The sequence below is a fragment of the Haliaeetus leucocephalus genome, unplaced genomic scaffold, assembly GCF_000737465.1.
Source record: "Haliaeetus leucocephalus isolate CR32 unplaced genomic scaffold, Haliaeetus_leucocephalus-4.0 Scaffold849, whole genome shotgun sequence".
In the NCBI taxonomy this organism is placed as follows: domain Eukaryota; kingdom Metazoa; phylum Chordata; class Aves; order Accipitriformes; family Accipitridae; genus Haliaeetus; species Haliaeetus leucocephalus.
This window is the reverse complement of record NW_010973285.1, coordinates 308,980-331,954: the sequence shown is the minus strand read 5'-3', so window position 1 is coordinate 331,954 and position 22,975 is coordinate 308,980. Positions and strand designations below refer to the sequence as shown.

Here is a 22,975-nt window from a genome sequence, read left to right as displayed (position 1 = left end):
GCCACACCAATGCCTCCAATGGGTAGTGCCAGGATGTATGTCTAATTTCTCTCCCTTTTTGATGCTGGTGTGTGTTTAACTTTGGAAGCATCACATGTGAACAAGTTGTGCAAAAAGCTGTGTACCTTTGAAATGTTTGCAGTATGCTCTGGTTTTACTTCTTTTCCTTTTTTTTTAAAAAAGGAATTTTCTAAAGCTGTGTTCTTCAGTAAGTCCACGCATTCAGCTTGAAAGGATTACAGCCAACAAGCAGTTGCCTTATTCAGTTTGTGAATTCCCTTTGAGAAATTAAAAAGAAGAAAGAACAAAAAAAAGTAGAGTTGCTGTGCCACAGATGAAAAGAAAATAAACAGTTGCTAAGCTTTTGGCAAAGCTTGCTTTCTCCGAACCTTCTCCTTCTCAGTTGACTGCTTGATTACATGATGAATGCTCAGTGATGGCTTTTTTCCTCTCCATTATGTATGTATATCAACCCATATCCCCATACATACATGGCAGTTTCATGGAGAGAAAAATTTTGTAGAGAAATATCAGATGGGCAAGATGAAATGGAATAAAGTTCTTGTAACTAGATTTATATTGCTTTAGCCTTCAGTGTAGACAGAAGAAAGCTGGCTAGAACAATGATCCACCGCATTTATTTGTAGGAAACTGCTATCCTCTGGGATGCTGCGAGCTGAATCACCAAAGGTACCCGTGGACCCTGCTGGAAAGTCATAAACTGGAAAAAATACAAAAATAATTAATTAACTAGGATAACTATATCATGGAGAATGTCCTAATACTTATGCACAGAACTGGAAATGGCTTTAAACTGAATAGACAAACAAAACAAACAAGACAACATATGTATGACATTAATAATTACATAACTTACTGCTTACCAAGGGATAAATTTCAGTTCTGGCAGAATCAAGTCTGAAGTACAGCGAATTTCATCACAGCTAACACTTGCCCATTTAATGGGTGCTAAATTTGTCATAATTTTAAAAATAAACTTCATGCTTGCTTATGAAATTTCATCATACCCAACATATGGTAAGAGCCAATAAAGTATTGTAAAGCAGACCCTGGAGCAGAAATTACTAACTTCTACAAGTGATAGCAGTAAGCACAAGAGTAACTGTTTGCAGAAAAACTTCCATCATTTGGATTACATCTTTACATACCGTGAGACGCCTGTTAGAAGTTACAGGTGCATTGGCTTTTTAATGCAATACTGAAAGACCAAGATGTAAAAGAGATTTCAAAGCACAATAAATGTTAAGTGAAATCATCCTGTGTGGGAGGACAATAAAAGACTTGGGCATCAATTGTGCTTAGGCCCTAAGATTAGGCCCACTCTTTTGTGCTGATCCTCCACACAGAGGTAACTTCCACCATTCCAGAGCAGCATGCAAGCCCTGTATGTAGTTTTCAGCTAGGCAAAGACTAAGTCAAGTGTGCGCAGAAAAGCGTGCACCCAGGCAGTTCTTATCACGGAATGTGAATAAATAAAATTCAAGACTAAGAAAAATCAAACACACATAAAGCAAAATCAGCTGTTTGAATCATCCTGGGTACCTGCTACAATACTACAGCAGAGTGTAGTGGCTGGGCAAATATCACACAGGGCTCAATGGACTGTATTACAAAGAAAATACATGAGCTAGTGACTGTCTGAGCCCCAGAGGTTAGTACCCTGACAAGCCCTCGCCAATGTGCAGTCTGCACAGAGGCCAGATGTTACTGTGACCCATGGTGATCGGGTCCCAAGGCCAGCTACTCCACAAAGGTCTGAAAAACATCTTCTCTTTGTGAAGAGTCAAGCCTGTCATGACAGGTCCCAGTCACATACGCAGCTCAAGCAGATCTGTCAAAGTCCACAAACTGTACACAACCATCCACGAAGTCCCCAGCTGTCATTTACCTGTAATACCTGAATGAGCTGAAAAAGTTCGATGGAAAATGCCAAGCCCTGTGTGGCCTGCTGATGTGGGAGCTAAGCAGTCTTCAAAAGGAGGAACCACATTGCAAGAAACACCATGTTGTACATTCTTCTGAGTGTCACCATAATGTGGAGGGCAGAAAGTCTGAAGTTGCCCATAAAAACCTACAACAAGGAGAAGAAAGTGGTCAGTAAGAGACTTGGACAGAGTTACAAGAGATAGCATGTCAACTGTGGCCATGAGAATGATAAAAACCTTGACTGCAGTAGCACCGGGACTTCAATTATTTTCCACCAATAAAGCAGCTTTGATATGAAGCTCCCTAAGACTTGCTCCAGTTGCTACTAATTCCAAAGACAATCTGCTACATGGACATCCTGATTCCAGCATGACTTGTGAGAGGCACTGACTGGCTAGAAGCTGAAATTTTTCAGAAAATTTCTCCCTTTATTCTGCAGTCCTGCTGTCTGAACTGGTACCCTCCAGATTTCACACTGGGCTGCTGCCTGAAAAATCTAAGAAAATGCTTAATTCAAAATAAATGAAGTTTACCCAAGTAAGGTCTGAATAAAATCTGAGGGTCTGTCACTGATGCCAAGACAGCTGGCTAATAGCGGGGAGATACATATGAGACTCAGAAGGGTGGTTAGGTGATGATCCATGGGGCCTGCCCATTGTAAGCACAGGGTGAGAGTCTAACCCACTCATTGGTAGCGATGAGTCCACATGGAAGAGAACAAAGACCACTGTGTTACATGACATAAAAGATCCCCATCAGTTTTTTTTTTCAGTTGTTTTTTGTTCCTTAAGTGATATTGGAGAGAGGCATATAAGCACTGAGTAAATTCACATTGAAGTGCACGCCAAAATATGTACTTATATAACTAAAACCACTCGTCTTGGTAAAACAGGGTCATGTATGCAATCTAAGAGGCACAAACAGATGTTCTGCAGTAGGCTGGCCTGAATATTTTTCTCATGGAAGCAAGGTCTTTTCTCCTCCTTAAAAAATTGCTAAGTCTAAGCTTTGGAGATTTTGCTCAGAGTCTGAAGGTTGGCTTTTACAGGTATAAGACTCTGGTATGCATTTAGTTCTGTTTTCTGTAGTATATTCTTAGAGTACATGTCACAAATGAAACCATTATAAATTCAGTATTACAATATATACATATTTTCCTTTTAAGAAAAACTGTGAATCAAGCTCCTCTGCCACTGCTTTGGCTCCTTGTTCTCACCACTCTCCTTTCATGCATAAAGGAAAAAGACAGTGCATTACCTCTAAGGTGTTATATAGAAATTGTAGGCCTAGGAGTGATACAGTCTCTGACGATTTTATTAGCAAACAGCTTATTGCCTAAGGGCCGGTGTGCTATTCTCCTAATGAAGAATATGTTGTGTTAAGTCATAACAAAAAGCCACTGTCACAAAAATGAGCCCCTACCTCAGAGAGTATCTTAAGGAATTTTCTGTGTCTCAAGTTTATTCCAGAGACATTACTGTCAATAAAAAAAGCTGATGTGCAGGGCTGGCTCCTCTAGCCAGTCTAGTTAACCAACATCCATATGATAAAGTCCTTCCAGCTGAATTTCCTTTTAGTGTAGAAAGATCAATAAAAAGAAACAACAGAACCTTGCCTAAACCCTTAAAACATCAACATCAGAAAACAAGGAAAAAAGGTGAAAAGACAGATTGAAAAACATCTTTTAATGCATCTTCTATATATAAACTCTGTACTGCTGATACTGGCTTACAATTCAAGAACTTAAATGACTCCCCTCTCCTTAGGCATCTGTTTATTTTCTTGCGGATATTACAAAAAAGGAGGAAACCTTGTTACTTTCAGTGATAATAAGTGTTCACAGATTTGACTTCAAAGAGCATTTAGTAATAGGAAAGAATAAAGAATCCTAATCTGGATAGTTACAGGGACAGCCAGCTCAATTTCGTCCTTCCACATGTTCAGAAATTAGCCTCAGTACATCCATACTGTGTACTTAGGAAAGCATATTTATACCAGACATTCAGCTTTCATGCCTGGGATCTACTGATGTCCATGAGCAGCAACAAACCATGAGCAGTAAGCAAATTAGTTGACAGGATTAAAAACTCATCTCCCTCCCTAAAGGTAATGGGATGTTTGGGTGAGCAGCATGTGACAAAAGGCCTTTGGGTACCATTTAACAGTTCAATAGGAGATTATAAGCAGAGAAGATCCTTTTATGGGAAGTATGAAACTTGGAATCCGAACCCATTGATATTTGAGAGGGCGATGTCTAAATATCTTGGGTATTATATGATACCTGAACATAACTATTGGCCTATTCATTCATTACTAGTAATTAGAAATGCCTTGCATGGGGCATCTAGTTTTGACTTATGAATAAAAAGTATATTAAAAATAAAAAGAATTATATTGGTGCAGTTCTGCACCCCAACCCAACCCAACCTTCCAACGTCAAATCCCTTTACAGTGATAGTCTATGGTTAGAAACATGTTATGAACATAAGGCATTTGGCAAACTTTTTCTGGATTGTGGCTAGGAGCTAGGTGTATTTCCATTAACTTTCCTATGGAATTGTGCACATGGGACCGTTGTTTGCTAAATCTTCACCGAGTGTGTATGTACAGATAGTGCATTTCATAAATAATAGGGATGGAGAAAAGAGAAGGATGCACTGGAAAACATGCTATATCACTTTGTGCGATATAACTGATTTTCTGCCAAGCAAGAGGAAGGATGCATGATTTAGGAGTTTCACGATTCTGATTATTTTTCCTTTGAGACTAATTTCTGTGGTCTCCGTGAAGCAACATACGAATGTTGGCATGCATAAGATGTGCTTGAATTCAAACAGAAAACTCAATATTTAAAAGCATGAGAATAGGCCAGGACTATGGACAGAAAAAGACAGTCTGAACTTGCACCTGGGAACTCAGAAGAGACCTAATGGGGAGGTCTAGGTAACAATGGTGAGTGAATGGTCTTTGTGTTTTATTTAGTAGTCCTGCAAGACACTTCTGTGTGCACACAATGAGATAAATGCCGAATTTTCACATACATAATGAAAGTTTAGATCAGGCAAATAGTGACATGAAAGAACACTGAAATACTTGTCAGTGTTGTGTCTGAAAACTTGCATGCAAAAAGAGTATTTAACTTCACATAAAAGAAGGGGGGGGGGGGAGAAAGAAAAATAAAAAGCAGAAACACTCTTCCTCTTGCACAGCAGGCACAAGTTGCAGACTCTGCTCACTCTAGGGAGGCTGAACACTCACAGATTTCATTGTCTTTTGCAGGGGCTGCGGGCACTTTGCAGCCTAGCTGCAAGATGACCCTTTCAAATCTTTTTTTTCTTTTAAAGTTTAACTGCAACAAAACTGAGTCAGACTGCAAAGCATGTTAGGAATTTACAACCTGGCAATCCTTAAATGTTTAGTCCTGACATTTAAGAATCAGCTGCAGTAAAATAAAATAAAATGAAAGAAAAAACAATAGCCATCCAAAACTTGACTTAGAAGCTACATAGCTATTGACAGTTTTTGCCTCCTTTAAAAATGCTTTTAAAAGAAACTTTTCTCTCAACCAGCAATAAGACACACTGTGCAAGTTTACTGTTGAGTCAGACTAGTTACCAGAAACAACCATTTCACCCTATAGCGGTCTAAGCCAGCTGGTGAGACCTTTCAAAACACATGCTGAGATGTCCTTTCACGTTGCTCTGTGCTCATTCACTATTTGTGCCTTTCTCACAGCATCCTGTTCCCCACGCAGAATGATCTGGCGGTAACTTAAACTACTGCTCCCTGAAATCTGCCAGAAAAACTACTTATCTTGGGGTTGAGCTACTGTAAGTCACATCCTCTGTGTTTGCTCATTCCCTACCTAAGCAAAAGAATATTGTCTAGCAAAGTCTTACAAGCTTTGACCCATTGGTACCTTAACCACTATCTTGCAGAAAGAACATGGGAAGTGCACAAAGCACTTAATCATTAACTGATGAACCCCCAAATAATCTTTTTAAGATGGAAAGAGAGCACAGAAAAATAATTCAACTTTCCTAGATACATGTTCTGCTCACAATTCAGTGTCATAAATATCCATCTTACAAAACGGAGAGCCATAAACAGGAAAGAGTAGAACAGAGCATATATTGCTCTCTTCGCCTCAGTTATTTAGCACTATTCTAAATGTCTTTGTCCACGTCTGTAGTGCATCAGGTCACAGTGCAGAGGTCTTTGAACTGGAGCCCAAACATGATACAGCAAAATCTCCTAGCTTGGTATCAGGAGCTCTTCCCTTTATTCACACGGTGCCATGCCCAAGAAAATCTGCACTACTGCTGAATGTAGGATAACATGGAAACATATGCAATTCAAGCCCTAGACCCTGACCATAGCTGGCCCCTCATTTGAGATTATCTGTTAGAGAACTACCTGTAGCATCAGTTTTCTGTGTTTTCATGCAGCACTGGAAAAATTAAAACGGCAAACAGGTTGGCTGATGAAGTTCCGGCAAATGAACATTTCTTCTCAGGACTGCAACTCTGGATTGTATCAGTTCCTCTCTTATTAAACTATTTAAAACACACATATGCACAAGGTTACGTCAATTGTGTTTCTTTGAATCACTACACTATAGCCAAGATCCATGATGTCAAGATACAGAATAAACAGTTACTTCTCTGGCATGACAGCATTATTTCCTGAGGAAAGTGAAATACTTAAAATATGATAAAATAGCTGTATACTGCAAGAATCTCTTCTAAAAGCAAGAAACTCTTGCTCTTTATCACATACAGAGCCTCATCCTGAAAGATGCTGAGCATCTGAAAATCCCAGGTACATAACCCATCTCAAATTCACAGCTGAAATCATGGTCCACATAAGTTTGTGACAGAGTCCTGATCCCATTGAACTGATGTGGACAAAGACTTCATTACAGACGTGTAATGCATGATTGCCACAGTTATCATTTCCATAAGGTAGGAAGTTTCTGATGGACATTTATTTCCTCCTCAGTCAGCTCTCTGCCTGGCACCACAAAGAGAGAATATTTCTCAAGAAAATCATTATAACTGCTATTAAAAAATATACATCATGGCTGAGTAGTCTTTACTGCTGTAGTATATAAGAATTCCAGCTGGTTTAGGCCTGAACTCACTGTGAAGGAGGAGTTTCTATTGCTGTTCTTTTCTTTCCTATCTCACACATCTCTTCTGACTTGTCTCAAAGAAATACCTTATTCTTGCAGCTGCCTGTGTGCTGCAGATGCCCATGACTTCAGGTACCTCTGCTGAGATGCCTGCAGTCGTTCTTGGCTGTAAAGACTCACCAGTACAATACAGGTCCCAGGCCAATCGTTGCAGATTTCCAGGACCTGTACTGTCTTCTATTCTGCCTACAAATACATAGTACAATAGTGTACAATGGTGTCAAGCTGGGAAGTCGTCAATCCAGTCTCCCATCCAGGAGAGTTTCAGATTTACTGACTATGGTAATCCAATAAAAGATACTACCGTCTAATGAAAGGGGAAAAAACCCCTCCACTTCTGGAGCTCAGTGAGTCATCTAACATCATGACTTCCAAACATCCCATGCAGCAAAGGAAACTGTGAATTTCACAAAAGGAAGGTAAGGGAATATTTAGTCTATTATATAATATTATCCAAGGCAATAAAAAGCCCTCAGATATTACTGTGTATCTGATGCTGAAAATCACTCAGAACAAGTAATGAAATCTGGACAGTAGACAACTTTCTTCCAAGACGAAGCAGTTTCACAATACAAGTAGCTATTAGATGTAAGAGGCTTGTCAGTCTTGGATCTCCTATGTAATTTCTTTCTAAAGGATAGTGCTCTGAAGTCTCCGTGAGCTTTTAAGATGCTTAGGCTTTCAGGAAGGGAGTTTGTTTAGAACTTGTTTTCTTCAAAAAGCTTTTGGGCAATGAAACTCTTTCTTCCTCAGTACAGCCAATTTAAATGGATTTGACAAGTTTAAGACTACACATTGAGACAAAAATGTCACCATTGTTTGGTAGCGGACTGAGCTGAAGTGGCTATAGCTACAGCACTTTAAGTAATGAAAAGGCAGGTTATGAACTGCAGGAGACAGAAATTAACAGAGCTTCGCACAGACACTTCTTATATACCAAATAGTCCAGACTTGTGAGATAACTCTGTGGTGTTTTTCTACATTATAATGATGTGACCAAGGAAGATGGTAATCTTTGTATTGCTGCTGGGAAAACATGACCATGAACTCTTGAAACATTTGCTTTTCAGAGAGAGAGTTTAGGCAAGATTTTCAGGCACACAGGACAAACAAAGCTTTCAGTGTAGCACATAGAAGTGAGACAGCTGTGAGGGAGTACATTCTGACAAAATACCTCTTATAGTGACAATAGGCTATTTAATCTTTGAAAGAACATTTAATACCCAAATGTAGCTATTGTATTGCAATGTATTATATCTTTCAATACTAAAAAAAAAAAAAAAAAAGAAAAATATTAGAGTCCAGCCTGCATTGTCTTCCTACCTAGTTTTAAGTGCAGAGTTCTTTACAATTGCAACTTTGAGTTGCTATCTATGTGTATATAATTCCTGTCAGCAATGTCTATTTTCAACATAGGATTTCCTAGGACAGGTAGACAAACACACTAATGCTAATAGGGGACTAAGTAAGGTATGAGTTAAGGTCCCAGCCCTTGAGGTTATCCATTTTTTGATCCACTGAGAAGATAGTATTAAGCTTTATCTTAAATTTGGATGTGGAGTGGGGCTTCAGCCCACATGTGACATCCACCCAGGTGAGGGTCTCTATTGGGCCTTCCTCTTATAACGGTTTTAATGATGCATGTCTTTTGTCCTTTTAAATCCTCTTTGGACTGTAGGAGGGGGAGATGGGAACACAGTAGCATCACTCTGGCCTGCCCTAAAGAGAAGATGCCCAAGCAGATATGGAGCTAGCTGCACCAGCCAGTGCAAGTCCTGTGTGTAGCAGTAACTAATCTGAGGTGATCTCTGAGCCTCTGGGAGGCACGATTCTTTGGAAACTGTTCAACTTTGGAGCAACTGGTTGTGATCCCAGATTCTGCAATTACTGAAGATCCCATGACCTTGAAAGGAAGAGGTTGGTAAAGCCATCTATGCACTCAAAGACAATTTTTGTTTCAGGCAAGAAGACAGACCTTAATGTCTGGACGCCTTTCTGGAAGACGAGTTCTTGCCAAATATTCAGCAAAAAAGGAAATTGAGTAAAATGTATTGTCCTGTGGAAATAGGAAGGCTAACCTGATCCCTTCATGCCCTATATGCTAGAAATTTATTGGACCCACACTGGCATGTCTTTGCATATGTCATATGACAATGAACAGTATATGAAAAAATTTCATCCTGTACTCTGTTGGCCCTAAATTATTAGTGACACTTCAATCAGAGAATAGAGAAAGCCAACAATAACTGTTTACATCCTTTGGTAAATTGCATATTCTTCTAGTACTGATGACAGCTCTACAGGATTACCAGTTCTTGGAAGAAAAGCACCTGGCTCAGATCCTGCTCACATGTGGTCTAGTATGATAAGAAGAACAAAACAGGACTGCCACCTTCCTTTCTCCCCTTCACACTCATGAACTCTGGGAGATGACTCAGTGTCCTCTCTCATCCCTTTGACTAGAGAGATGGCTTCCATCAGTGCAAGAAAATAAAAGAAGCTTTAGTTTTCTCAAGATGTTTCCTATGATATCTACTATGATAATTCTCAGGAAGCCTGATCAAAAAGCAGAATCCCAAGGCCTACAAAAGTCCATTATGCTATGTACCTTGTGTATGTAAATATGGCAAACCATATATTTAAACTGTTGAGAGGAAACAGCATTACTGCTGTCAACACATTTCTGAAATGTTAAGGTAATTACCATTCAGACTCCATACCAGCTAGAAAAAAAAACCCCAAAGAACCCAACATTGTTTTCAGCTGCTGTTAATTTTCTTCTTGGCTACAGAAGTTTATATTTGATTGAACAAAGAGGGAGAGAGAAGTCTTGTCAAAGCTGTTTACACCGCACAAGTGGGAACACAGCTGTAAAAGACATCTATGCTTATAAACAAAGAGGTCTCCATCATTCCACAAGTGCAAGGGAGAAAAATATTACACCTCTTGAAAACCTGGTAACACTTTATGTGTAAAGTCAGGTGGGATTAGAAGCATAGCATTAGAAAATGAAAAGCAGAGGCCATCACAGAATTATTTGCAGTTCTATTTCTACAACAGCTCTGAAAATCAGTCTGAAGAGAAACCCGTAACTCCATAGTAAGATGAATAACAATTAGCTAAGCTAAGAATTTTAAGGAAGTCTGAAGGCAGAGTGTTGAAGGCCAGAGACTTTCAAAAGGAAAGGTGCCTTAAAAATACAAGCACCAGCCTTTGAAGCACTTAATTTGAAACCAAGCAGCAGTGATAAACAACTAACATCAGTGATGAAGATTCTTCTTTCTTACCTTGGATGTGGAGGCTATTTGGTTGAAAAGAAGGGTTTGCTGCTGGCTGGTATGCCTTCAGAGGGATTCCTGCAGGCTGTTGAAGGTGGGGAGGTTGTGGAGTCCGTCTCTGCATCATGTGATGGGGAACTGAAATTCTCTGGGGGCTGACGTGGTGAGGAGAAGGAGCCGGAGCAACAAACCTAGGAGTTCAGAAACACAAACTGTAAAATCCCCAGTAGATAAGAGCTAAAGGTTGTTTCTATTTTACTTGGATCACTATAATGTTTAGCAGTTTGCATAGATACAGACTTCCAAAACAACAGTGTGCAGCCCAGATACAAAGAAGACACATTTTCAAATGGTGACATATCATTAGATTGGACAACTGGGAAATTAAAAGGCTGAATTGCACCCTTATAATGGAAAACTCCTTTTAACTTCTGTGGGTGGGTTTAAATCTTAGTGGGAGGACATACCTCACGTGGATTTGATTTCTGAGGCACTGCCAGCTGTCTCATTGTAAGGCTTTGTATCAACTGTATCTGTCAATACATAGCTGTCCTTCCTCACTGGAAGTGAGCAGTCAGTTCTGGTCATTGGACCTTGAGGAGTTAGATATTAGGTTCAGGTCCAGGTTCAGGTTTCAAGTTCTAAAAATCTTTGTATGTTACACAGAGCTATTTGGAAATAAACAACTGAAGTCAATATAATGTATATAAAGGCACAGGTTAAATCGGTTCCAGTTGGACAGAGTCTGACCACATCAAAACTTTGATCTGGACTCAAAGTATAAACTTACGAGCTTGGCAGAGGAGGAGAACCATTCAGACTGAACCTGGTGGTGCAGCTGCCACAGAGGTTCATCACTTCAGTGGTATGTTTTGCACAGCTGTCACTATTGGCACTACAAGGATACAAACTACTTTGAGGTTTTTATACAAGGGTTTTACATACAGACTAAGTTTAACTTTTTTCTACATTTCCTTAATATTGCATATCCCAAAGTACATTACAAATAGGTGCTACAGTCATTTTCACAGATGGAAAGCTGAGGTTATAAGAGCTCTGGTCCATACCCCTGATGACCAAACTACCCACTAGAAACAATGGGATCTGATTAGTAAATGAAAGCTCAGCCTGGGCTCAGGAATAGCTCAGGGCCTCTCATCCATGAGAGGAGAGCCGGGAAGGCCAGCAAAAAAAAGCCAGGATATTTCTGCAAGAAGGTGCATGAAAACTGATGTGGTATTCTTGTCACAGATCAGCCTCTCTCTCCACTCCTAAAAGCAAGCTGCACGTCTGTGTCAAGCAAGAGCACCCACCTACCCTTCTCTGTGGTGGGGGTGCGTGGTACCTGCTGCTAGGAGGGATTAGTGCTTGCAGTTAACACAGTCTGCCAGGATCCTAAAGCATGAGTCTGGTCCCTGTTCTCCTGAAACTGGACCTCAATACAGTAAATGACTTTTTTTTAACCTAGCAATAAGAATGTTTTTCCTGCAGAAGTGTAAGGAAGCTGTAATCTCACCCTGAACACAACAGCAGGTGCAACTGTGGTAGTAGCTCTACAGAACACCTCTGGACAGGGTCATCATACAGGTTATAACCGCATTTAAATCCAAGACACCTGAGCTCTTCTATGCTGCAGCTCAGAATCAGTATTTGCCACACATTATCTGTGTGATTTTGACATAATTCGAAACCTGTATTTAGTACATTTCTGGTAGATCCATAATTTACTTTTGGAGTACAGCAAGTGTCAAGATGAACTTTGGATGATTTACTGCCTATTCAGTTTTCTTTGAGAACTGCATTTTTAGGCATATTAGATAGGGTTTGGATGGCCTTTGTGCTGATTTCATATTAACATCATAAACACATTCATTACTTCATATATGCTATATAGATGGAGAAAATAAAGATGTCACTACTGAGTCATTGAGTCCTTAATGTGTCAAATATTTTATTGTTCCAGATAACTGATGCAGTGTAGACTTAAAGACATACTAGGGAGGAAGAGAATAGAACAAGCCTATGTTTCACAATAATACTAGACAGTAATTTTTTAAAAAAGAAAAGTCAGTAGCTATATAGTGATAAAAATATCAGAGGTTTTTAAAAAGTGCTACAACTACCTGGTTATATGTCTCCTGAGTAAGGACTGGAGTTAGTTTTTTGTATAGAGCTCACATGGAAAGACTGTTATTTGCTGCCAGAGATTAAAAGCAATGTACAGTCTTTTATTACTACTATTATTTAAAAAATCATGGGAAATCATCCTCTGTGTTTGCAAAGTTCATTTGTGAAAATTAATCTCTGAAAAATGTTTTTAATCGGCAGTGAACAACAGGGAAAAAATCCTTTTCAAAACACAAAGTGAAAAGCACAGTTTTAAAGATTTCATATTTGATTTAACATCCAAAAACCCCTCCCAGTAATAATGCACTACTTTGTATCGATAGAAAGACAGGACTCCTTTTTAGTAGACTTTAGTGGTCTTCATAATGATTTATGAATCACTTCATGAATTCCTGGCTTACTTATATGGGTGACTATAGTTATCTACTTTTAGTTCCCTTCTGCCTAACAAAAGAGAAACTTGGACTTGTCTTAGTCCGGATTTGTCCCTGAACAAATCATAGTGTGTTACTGGGGGAATTGCAAATTTAATTTTGTTCCTGAAACAATCAGGACCAGCTTGTAACCACTTGGAAACTGGCATCAAGAATTGGAGCCAATGCAATCAGGAACCAGCCAGATTTGCAGAAAGGTGCCTTTCCCTATGCTTGCTGGGCACAAAATCAGAGCAAGAACATTTCCAGAGCCATCAAGTAGCCTCTCCCTTTCCAACAGTAGCTAGGAAAAAGTGTCCTGCTGGGGAATGACTAGATATGGCAGTAAGCAAGATAGATGACAAAGTTACCAAAGCTTACCTGGTTTGATGAGCTAGTTAAAATGGCACATAAATAGGGTTTTTGTTAATAACCAGTACTGGTCATGGCTACGTGGAAAAAAAGATTTTACTCTAGCATTTGTTAACTGGAGCTGGCCCAAATGTAAACTACATGTACAATCTAAGCAATGTGTAGAAAAGGAAGGGAAGAGGAAAGCTAATAGTAATAGTGTATTTAGATAGTATAAATAGTGTATTTATATAGTATTTATAACTATGCACATATTTTATTTTAGCATGGTTGGCCACCTGTAAACGAGCCTTTGGTGTGGGGAAACAACATTTCGTGTCTCTGTAGCAAGTATATATATATACAAGGTGTTTATTTGCCTAGAATCTCAAGTGCTTTGAGACTCCTTGATTGAAGAACTGGCTGTGCCAAATCATCTGGGCATCAAAGGGTTGAAGGGGTTATTTTTGTAGGTGGAGAAAATACAGAGAACTGGATGGTAGAGAAACCCTTATTTGTTAAACTTCCCACCAAGCAGAACTGCCACTGCAATCCAACAGAGTCGTGACAGGTATTATAACTGTGATATCAAGTTGTCACTGTTCAAGCTGATTGGAAACAAGGAAAGGAAGAGAATTATCATTCAAAGCTCTGCCTGACCTACGGCTTTTTGATGGTGCTCCCATTTTTCCATGGGAATTGGAAAGACTCATCACCTTAGAACTATCTTGGCTGCTGCTCTTCTAGGCTGGCATTCTTTCATTTGATTTCACACTCCTGGTCTCAGGAAGCTCATGGAAGTACGTGACTGGCCCGGCAATATTGGACATTGTGCTTATATAGGAATCACTCAGTGGGCTTCTCCCACCTTCACTGTTTGACGTCTCCAAGAGTTATCACCTGTATCCACTTCACAGAGCTCTCTGTTGCTAAGTAGCCAGCTCCCCTTCCTAAGGGGAGAAGGGAGAGCAGGAAATTGGTCCAAGACTGGGGTCAGCGTGCTGATGACAAGAAAAATTCCAGGTTTCTCAGGGATTTCAGTCCCATCTTAAAAGGAAACCCTTTTGACTCACTGCCTGCTTCACTTACCCACCTTCTGAAAGAGAATAGCAACTCTGAGCTGTGACAAGAAGCTGAGTTTTCCCTGCCTTTTTTTTCAGCAGATAAGAAAAGGGCAACAGAAAGAACACAAGGCAGCATCCCAAGTCTTTCTGCTCTTCTGTCCTCCTCCCTCAATGCTTGAAACCTCACCCAGCAGAAGCAAGGAGCACAGGAAGGATGGGAAGGATGGGAGATTGGCATTTTGGGGTCAGAACTGGGGAATGATTGATTGCGAGATAGACTTAGAAGTGAGAACCACTACAGCAAAGGAAAGCTGGAGTTACATACCTTCTTTGTGATGAAGTCTGGAAGAAGTGGCTAAACTAATTGCTATATATGCACACAAGTGGTGGAAAGGAAAAGTGATACCAAGAGGTCAAATTTCAAAATGCAGACAAAAATTGTGTGCAGTCATTAAAAAAATCTATAATTTGGCAGCAAATCACATTGATTTGGCTTCTGAGATATAATTTCTGAACTATTGTTTTTAGCACTAATGGTACCATGAATTCCCCCTCATGCTTCTGGCTTTCTTCTCTCTCAAATTCTCCTTCCAATGTAGCCATATTCATAGGATATCAGAAAGCTCATTTCTCATGTGGGTATAAAGATTACCTTGAATCACCAGAGAAAAGTGTAAGGGCAAACTACTTTTTTTTTAAAAAAAGGTGTAAGGTAAACCTACTCTGGCTTCTTTTTGTAGTCAAAGAGAATCAACTTGTCAAATCTTTGAGAGCTGCTACTCAATTCTAGGAAACAAGACTTAAGACTTTTTACCACCTTTTGGTAAATAAACCAGATTACACCAAAAATGTCTGACACAAACAATTTCTCTTTTTAACAGAAAAAACTTGTTAAGAATGCAAATACCAAATAACCACTTGGGCTGCAGGACAACAGCTCTGTCAATTTCATATCCTTAGGGAGTTAGTATATTTCTGCTTTTCCTGTTTGTACTGTTTCAGAGCTGTAGAAAGAAAAAGTGGATTTTTGCTAAATCTAGCAAAAGATAGTAATTTCATATTACATCAAATTCTGTGTATCACTTTTCCCACCTAGTACTTTGCTGGGAAAAAAGTTTATTCCAATTATTCTACAGTTTCAAACAAATTCTGCAGGGGACTAGGAGCCTGACAAAAATAACAATAACAGCATATTGTACTATAGTAGTAACAACAGCAAGTGAAGGGAGTATTTTCTTTTCTTGGGTACAGCTAAGAAAATATTTTCATTGCAACTAAATATTTGTTAAAAATATATTGAAAAGAAAGGAAACTGCATCTGCATATAAATGAGGAAAGAGGAGAAGACATAGTTTACCTACCACTAATTCATGCTACACTATGGCACAAAATGCTACTAGCAGGAAATATTTGAGATAGGAACTATGTAACTATGTGGATGTAGCTATGTTTTCATTTTCTGTTTTTTCTCAACTTCGCACTGAAAAGTAAAGCATGTGCCATCATCTAGACAACATCAATCCTTATGGTCACTCTCAATATGCTTCCAAAATGGAAATGGAACATTAAAGCTGAATGCTTTGGTCTTTTTTTTTTTATTTTATTCAGAGGTCAGAGTTTTCATTGAACAATTTTTAAATACAATTTATTGGGTTGCTGCTCCGTTAACTTGCTGAATTCTAATCCTTTTTATTGGGCCGCAACAGTATGGGAACATATCCAGATGTTATGCAGTTGACACAGCCAGGAAATCAGGCTTTCATCTTATTACAGTTGAAGTTTTGACTGGACAGAGGACAAAAGCATAAGCTGCCTGTAGCAGGTTGCTGTCTCCAACAGTGTCCTGTACAGTGCTGCACTTTCTGACAATGTTAAGTGAGGAATAATCTATGCTCACTCCCTCTTAATTGCCTTCGTATTTCTAGGCAAGTCCAGAAAATCTGGGGTGATCCCTCCATTCTCTGCTTTAAATACCCCTGTCATTCTGCTGTGATCTCACTTTTTGGTTTGACTCCACACTTCATGCTGTGTGCTAGTGACTTTGCAGCTTCTCAGCCCACTGTCAGTGGGGGAAACATTCTCTTGTAATATAGTATTCTGTAATTGAACATATTGCACTGTAAGTTAGTCCAGCTAGCTATCAATGACAATCAAATAAACATGGTTTAAAAAATCTTGTAAGGAAAGCATAGCTCTTGCCAAGCACAATTTTGAAAAAAGCAAATGTTTTCCCCAAAAGTCATGAACACATTCATTTGACCAAAATAACAAAACCTTACATGTTTTACCTACCTGTGATATAACATGTTTCTCTCCAATTATTTTTCTGTTACAAATGATTATTTTTTTTTTAGGGAAGGGAATCTTCTCCCATAACAGAAATATTCTGGCCAACACAAAACAAAATTTTTGTCCATAGTTTTGTTCAGCCACCAAATTTGCACTCAAGCTCTGCCTTAGACTCTGCACAGCAATGATCCCACGGCAGGTTTCTATCCCTGTGGTGTCTTGGGGGAGTACATTGCATATGCCAGTAGACTTTACTTTTACATCCTTCTTTTCAGTCATTAATAAGTGTCTAAAACTCCTTTTCATGCTCAAGCTTTAGGAACACAGGAACTGCTATTTCAGACCAAACCAGTGGTCCACCTAGGCTAAAGAAGGGACAGCAGGAAGAAAGAACAGCCCCTCTGACCAGCACCACGTGCTCTTTGGTGAGAAGTGGAATTCAAGGAAGGAAGCTGTGAGCGGGCACCTCAATATACATATTCTCTAGAGACAGAGATACGTAACTTTAAAATCTCTCGGCATTTTCTGTGGCTGTGTTGTATTAGAGAACTGAGTTTCTTGCAAATGCAAAGAAAAGAGTGCCTTTGGAAAAAAAAGAAGTGTGGAAACAGGCTGGAGAAAAATTCCAAGCTTTGCTAAGTTGGTTCTGAAGGGAGGTTGTAGCGAGGTGAGTGTTGGTCTATTTTCCCAAGTAACAAGTGATAGGACAAGAGGAAATGGCCTCAAGTTGTGCCAGGGGAGGTTTAGATTGGGTATTAGGAAAAATTTCTTCTCTGAAGGAATTGTCAAGCATTGGAACAGGCTGCCCAGGGAAGTGGTTAAGTCACCATCCCTGGAGGTATTTAAAAAAGGTGTAGATGTGATGCTTAGGGACATGGTTTAGTGGTGGACTTGGCAGTGTTATGTTAACAGTTGGGCTTGGTGATCTTAAGGGTCTTTTCTGACCTAAATGATTCTATGATTCTACAGCTCAGGTTCAGGGTTGGACCTGCTGCCACCTCCACTCTTTAGCGTCTGTCATTTATATGTGTCATTTGCTCACTAACGAAAAAAGTGGTAATGTCTTAGGAGAGAATACTCTGAAGTACCCCACATCTGGGAAGAAATTACTGTACTGATTTCAAAACCACACTGTTAAGGTCTTTAACTAAAGACTTTCTTTGAGGCAGCCCCTTGTATGCCACATACAAAGGGCTTCATCATATGTGAAGATTGGATGTCCTGACTCCTTAGAACTACTCAGAGGCTTTTGCTTCTGGAAGTCTTGCTTAGAGTTATTATTTTACAGCAAAAGCATAAAAGGAATATAACCACACACTCAAATAAGGAAAAAGAAGCACTGTTGCAGAGCTTATTACAGCATTACAGTAATGCCAAACTGAACTGTTCAGCCCTAGTTCTTTCTAGCTTTACCCAGTCTCTAGAAAATCCTGTCAAGCCAGGATGCATCATGCTTCAGGGACATACTACTAGTTCTGGTTCACAGGAAGGTGAAAATCAACTGGAACATCAAGTCCAAATGAAAACTTCTGTTCTGGTCTCACAATGGTTAACAGGCTACTTCCTGCACAAAAGCAAGCCTTAAAAAGTAAAATGCATATGTTGTGTAATTCAATAAAAAAAAAAAAATCCAGCATTTGGCACCATCAATTTTGGGGCACTGAGCTGCATGTTAACTACGCCATATAAAACCAACATTTTTAATCTGGGTGTTCTTTCAGCTTCTTTGAATGTCCATGTCTTCTTTTATTACAAAAATGAGTGAAAAGGAAGCCAAGTACATATTCCCTTTCATATGTATGCTTTTGGGTACCATTACCATTTGGTACCTTCATTGAACAGTTGCGGTATTTCATATCAGGGGAGCACTGAAAGTTAGTACAAAAAAGCTGGAACAAACAAAGTGTAAATCTGCATTTTTATTATGCATGTTGTCTCCTTTGATAAATGAAATTGCTTTTTGCATCCAAACTCTCTATCTGACTTGCACTCTCTGTACATTGAGTCTTGTACACAGAATGAAAGCAGTGTAAGATATGTCCCATGTTTGGTTCGGTTTCTCACATAAATAAGGCTTAATCAAGTCCACACTCTCCCTCCCATTACCTAGGTGGAGAAAGACACAAAAGAAGCCCTCCAATTATTTCTCTGCCACATGGTACCTGCAGATGTAGGGAACGTGCTTATTTCCTTCTGCTTCTGTCACTGACAAACCTGAGCCTGCTTTTCAAAGGGGCACATGACTGGCTCTGAGAGTCACCAAAGCAGCCGGGCCAGCTTGGATGGGTTTCAGTCCAAACAGTGCAGGCTATCACAGGGGCAAGTGCTAATCAGCAGTCCAAGCTCTGGAATGACCCCAGGCATGCACAGCATGTCAGGAACCCCATAGCATGGGGGGAACAAATCCCCTGCTTGCACCCCTAAATCCTGCAGTCCTCTCAGTGACAGGATTGGGATAAACAGGGTGATTCACACCTTTCGAAGGCACTATCTATCTCTGCCACTTTGTATATTGAAGTGTTGGTTTGTTCAGTTCAGGTTTTCACAGCTATCATCACACCCATGAAGTGGTGTAAATGACAGCTTACTTGTAGGGCCCCTAGGGGAGTGAACTGTATTAGAGTCAAGATGCAGATTCTGCTGTAGTTTTTCTTTTAAACATTTCCCACAATTTGTACTCTATGTTCTGTAATCAAACCAACACTGCTTCAATAATTTTTTTCTTCTCTGGATTTAAATTTCCACTTGTCAAACTACCTAAATGAAGCTCCTGGCACCTTTTTTTTTTTTTTTAATCCAAAGTAGCTCCATGTATGGAAATTAGCACTTAAAGCCTTTTTAGAGACAGTGTATACAGTTAATGTATGAGAATGTATCACACTAGCTTTTTATTATTGTTATTCTGTAGAGTACTGTGATATCCTGAGGTCTGTAACACATTCAAGAACTTAGAGTTAAGTCAAGTCATACTCTAATTGTGTCTGCTATGGTCCTAACTGCCACTAACTGCCTCAGAAATGGGCTAATGAAAAGAACACTGTCTTTCATCATGAAATTTCTACCTGTAATAATTACCGATCTGTCCCTGCCTGTCACCTTGTGTTCTGGCAATTGTTGGATATGGATGTTGTGTTCACGCACTGGAGAGAAAACTATACGGGGAAGGAAAAGCCTCTGGGTCAGGCAAGAGAGCACAGGCAGCCCTGGAGTTTGCACAGAGGGCCAGAGCCAGGACAAGGGAAAAAGTTCAGGACCATGTGGCCAGGAGTGGGGAGGAAGGACTGAACCACCAGATGAGCTCCAGTGATCATGAAATGGCCAGTTTCATCTCAGACTGGTGTACAAAAAGCTCAACAACTTCCAGTGGCTGCAGAACTAGTTGAATTCACACATGCAGTCCGAAATCAAGAAGTACTTTCACCTGCTGTCAATTCCCTGAGCCATCATGTTCTTCCATCTTCCTGATACAAGGCAGAGTGAGTACTGCTTTCCTCCAAAGAAATTATGCTCATTTATAAGTAATTAAAATCTAGTGAATGCTCTTTTCAGGTTTATAATTGGACACTTTGTGCTCTCCAAATTACCGACATTTCTGTCACTCAAAGAAATTAAACACTTTGAAATACATTAATGAAAAACAGCAATGTATCATTTAGAGCACTGAAAAATAGGGAAATTAACAAAATAATGTTTAAGCATCCATATACATATAGTACAAATCCAGTATTTTGTGTTACGGTGTATCTTTCTGACTTTTCCACTGAAAACCTATTTGCTTAGGCCTCTTCAGTCTTGTGATCTGGTAGACTTCTGGTTCAATGAACTAAGTGGAAATCTATAATACCATACACTACATAAATAATTGGAAAGATTGCTGAAAATAATTTAGGGAATGCCTAAACGTGAAAATTAAACCACTTCCAAGCAATCTGCTTTCACATCACTGGAATATCCAAAAACATGGAAACAGCAAAGGTCAAGGGGTTTGTAAAATAAATCCTGACTATAATTCAAGATCTCAAACCAGTGAATTAAAAATTCTTTCATTATCTCTTGGTCTTAATAAAATGCCAAGGAAAAAAAAAGTAAATTTCCTGCAGAAATATTTAGTATTGAGAGAATATTGACAGAATATGACTCTCCTACCACAAGTAAACAGAAGCATGAATCTCAGGGGCCCCATTCTGTACAGTATAGCTGGGCTCCTCTGAAGTTTAGTGTCCCAGCCAGTATGACTTTCCTTGCTTGGGCCATTGGTGGAGATCAAGAGGGGATTGGAGGAAGTCCCTGAAATGGAGATGGATGGAAAGCCTCCTTGCCCAGGCTGTGACAATAGAGTTCCCTTCACCCCCCCTTCCCCTGGTAAATCCTTATCCAGAGCAATTGTTACACGGTGGCTGCCACCAGCGACTTTCAGCGCACCAACAATTCAGTTTCCCCCCATCCTGGCAGCTCTGAAGGCAGTCCTGCCACAGGCTCAGGGTGAGAAAAGCAGGGGCTGGTCTTACCTCTCTGAGTCCGCAGCTGAGAGAACAGATAACTGGGGGTGAGGATGGAGAGGACTACCCTGAACGTTACATCCTGGGGACGGGTGGCTGCTGGGCTGGGACGAGGACACTGCCCCAGCTGCTGTTGCACTTCGACTTGTCCGTGTGCTGGGGAACATGGTGGCTGAAAGCAAAAGGAGAGAAATAATCCTCATCAGGCAGGCAATCGCATTGATAAATGACCAAATACTAATGGGTAACACCTCCCCTAAAGCTGTAGTGCCAATTCTTAGCAACTAACTTGTTTTTCTCAAGTGTTGTTTTCTGTCTGAAGAGAAGAAAAAAACCCCACATAAAAATAACCTTTGCTGCTCCCAAATGACACTTTCATAAAACTAGGAATGACATAGCTGTACTCCTTGTCTTGGGAATTTTGTCTGAATAAGGCTACAAATCATCTATAGCTTCCTGTTGTGGAAGAGGTGTCAAATACTTCCTAAGATACATATTTTTAGAGCTAGTGAAGAGAAAGCACAGTTTTGTAAATAGTGAAAGACTTTCTACATTTTCCCCTCAGCTGTAAAAATCCCAAATTTCTTGAGGAGGTCAACCCAAACTCAAATATTGCTATTATTGCCCCCAGACTCCCCAGTAATCCATACAAAAATTTTAAACTAGCATTAACAGTTTCATAATTTTCTATGAGGTTGCTCTTGTATACATTGCAAATAAGGAAAGGTTCTGGATGATTAAACAAAAAAGCAATACAGGACTCCCTCCAAATGTCCTAATTAGTTGACCCCAAATGCTGTAACCTTGTTTTCAGAAGTTCTTTAAATCAGGCAGTCAGAAGGTAAGACACTGATTACCAAATCCCTCTGAAAATCTAGTTACTCAATTATTTTTACTGACATATGTGTCAGTGTTGTGGTTTACCCCCAGCCAGCAACTAAGCACCACGCAGCTGCTCACTCACTCCCCCCCATCCAGTGGGATGGGGGAGAAAATCAGGAAAAGAAGTAAAACTCCTAGGCTGAGATAAGAACGATTTACTAGAACAGAAAAGAAGAAACTAATAATGATAATGAGAACACTAATAAAATGACAACAGTAGTAATAAAAGGATTGAAATGTACAAATGATGCGCAGGGCAATTGCTCACCACCCGCCGACCAACACCCACCCAGTCCCTGAGTGGTGAATCCCTGCCCCCCACTTCCCAGTTCCTAAACTAGATGGGATGTCACATGGTATGGAATACACTGTTGGCCAGTTTGGGTCAGGTGCCCTGGCTGGGCATGAGAAGCTGAAAAATCCTTGACTATAGTCTAAACACTACTGAGCAACAACTGAAAACATCAATGTTATCAACATTCTTCTCATACTGAACTCAAAACATAGCACTGTACCAGCTGCTAGGAAGACAGTTAACTCTATCCCAGCTGAAACCAGGACAGTCAGGTAGCTTATGTCAATGTTGAATGGCAGCCAAATACATGCTCTTAAATATTTTATGAACCCTGAGAATGAATTAGATAGATAGGCTGTCTACAACATGAAACTGATCTCTGACTGTTTGGTTGTCATATCTTCCAGTCTCTTTATATAAAAGTATCGTTCAGACCTAGTTTACAGAATAAAAATTTACCCATAAAACTAATGTTAGTGAATATGTTGGAGCTAGTGATTCAAATTTATTGATATAATCCTAGAATTTAAACCAGTTACCCAAGGGGCATTGTCACGGGTAGAAGATCTTTCTAGTCTAAAATACCTGCATGGATGCTGCAGTTCTAGCAGAACAAACACTACTTTAGGAGTAACC

At 39.7% G+C, this 22,975-nt stretch overlaps 1 protein-coding gene across 1 annotated transcript in view; it reads right to left on the bottom strand.

Annotated features, from left to right (window-relative positions):
* Positions 1 to 584: 584 nt before the first annotated feature.
* The window catches only part of GLIS3 (GLIS family zinc finger 3), a 175,834-nt gene continuing 153,443 nt past the window's right edge, over positions 585 to 22,975 (bottom strand). The window contains exons 7-10 of the mRNA XM_010582766.1: positions 21,172 to 21,334; positions 10,429 to 10,610; positions 1,910 to 2,092; positions 585 to 721 (exon numbers count right to left, since the gene is read on the bottom strand). Of these exons, the coding sequence (XP_010581068.1) occupies positions 585 to 721; positions 1,910 to 2,092; positions 10,429 to 10,610; positions 21,172 to 21,334 (665 nt within the window). The remainder of the gene's footprint in view (positions 722 to 1,909; positions 2,093 to 10,428; positions 10,611 to 21,171; positions 21,335 to 22,975) is intronic.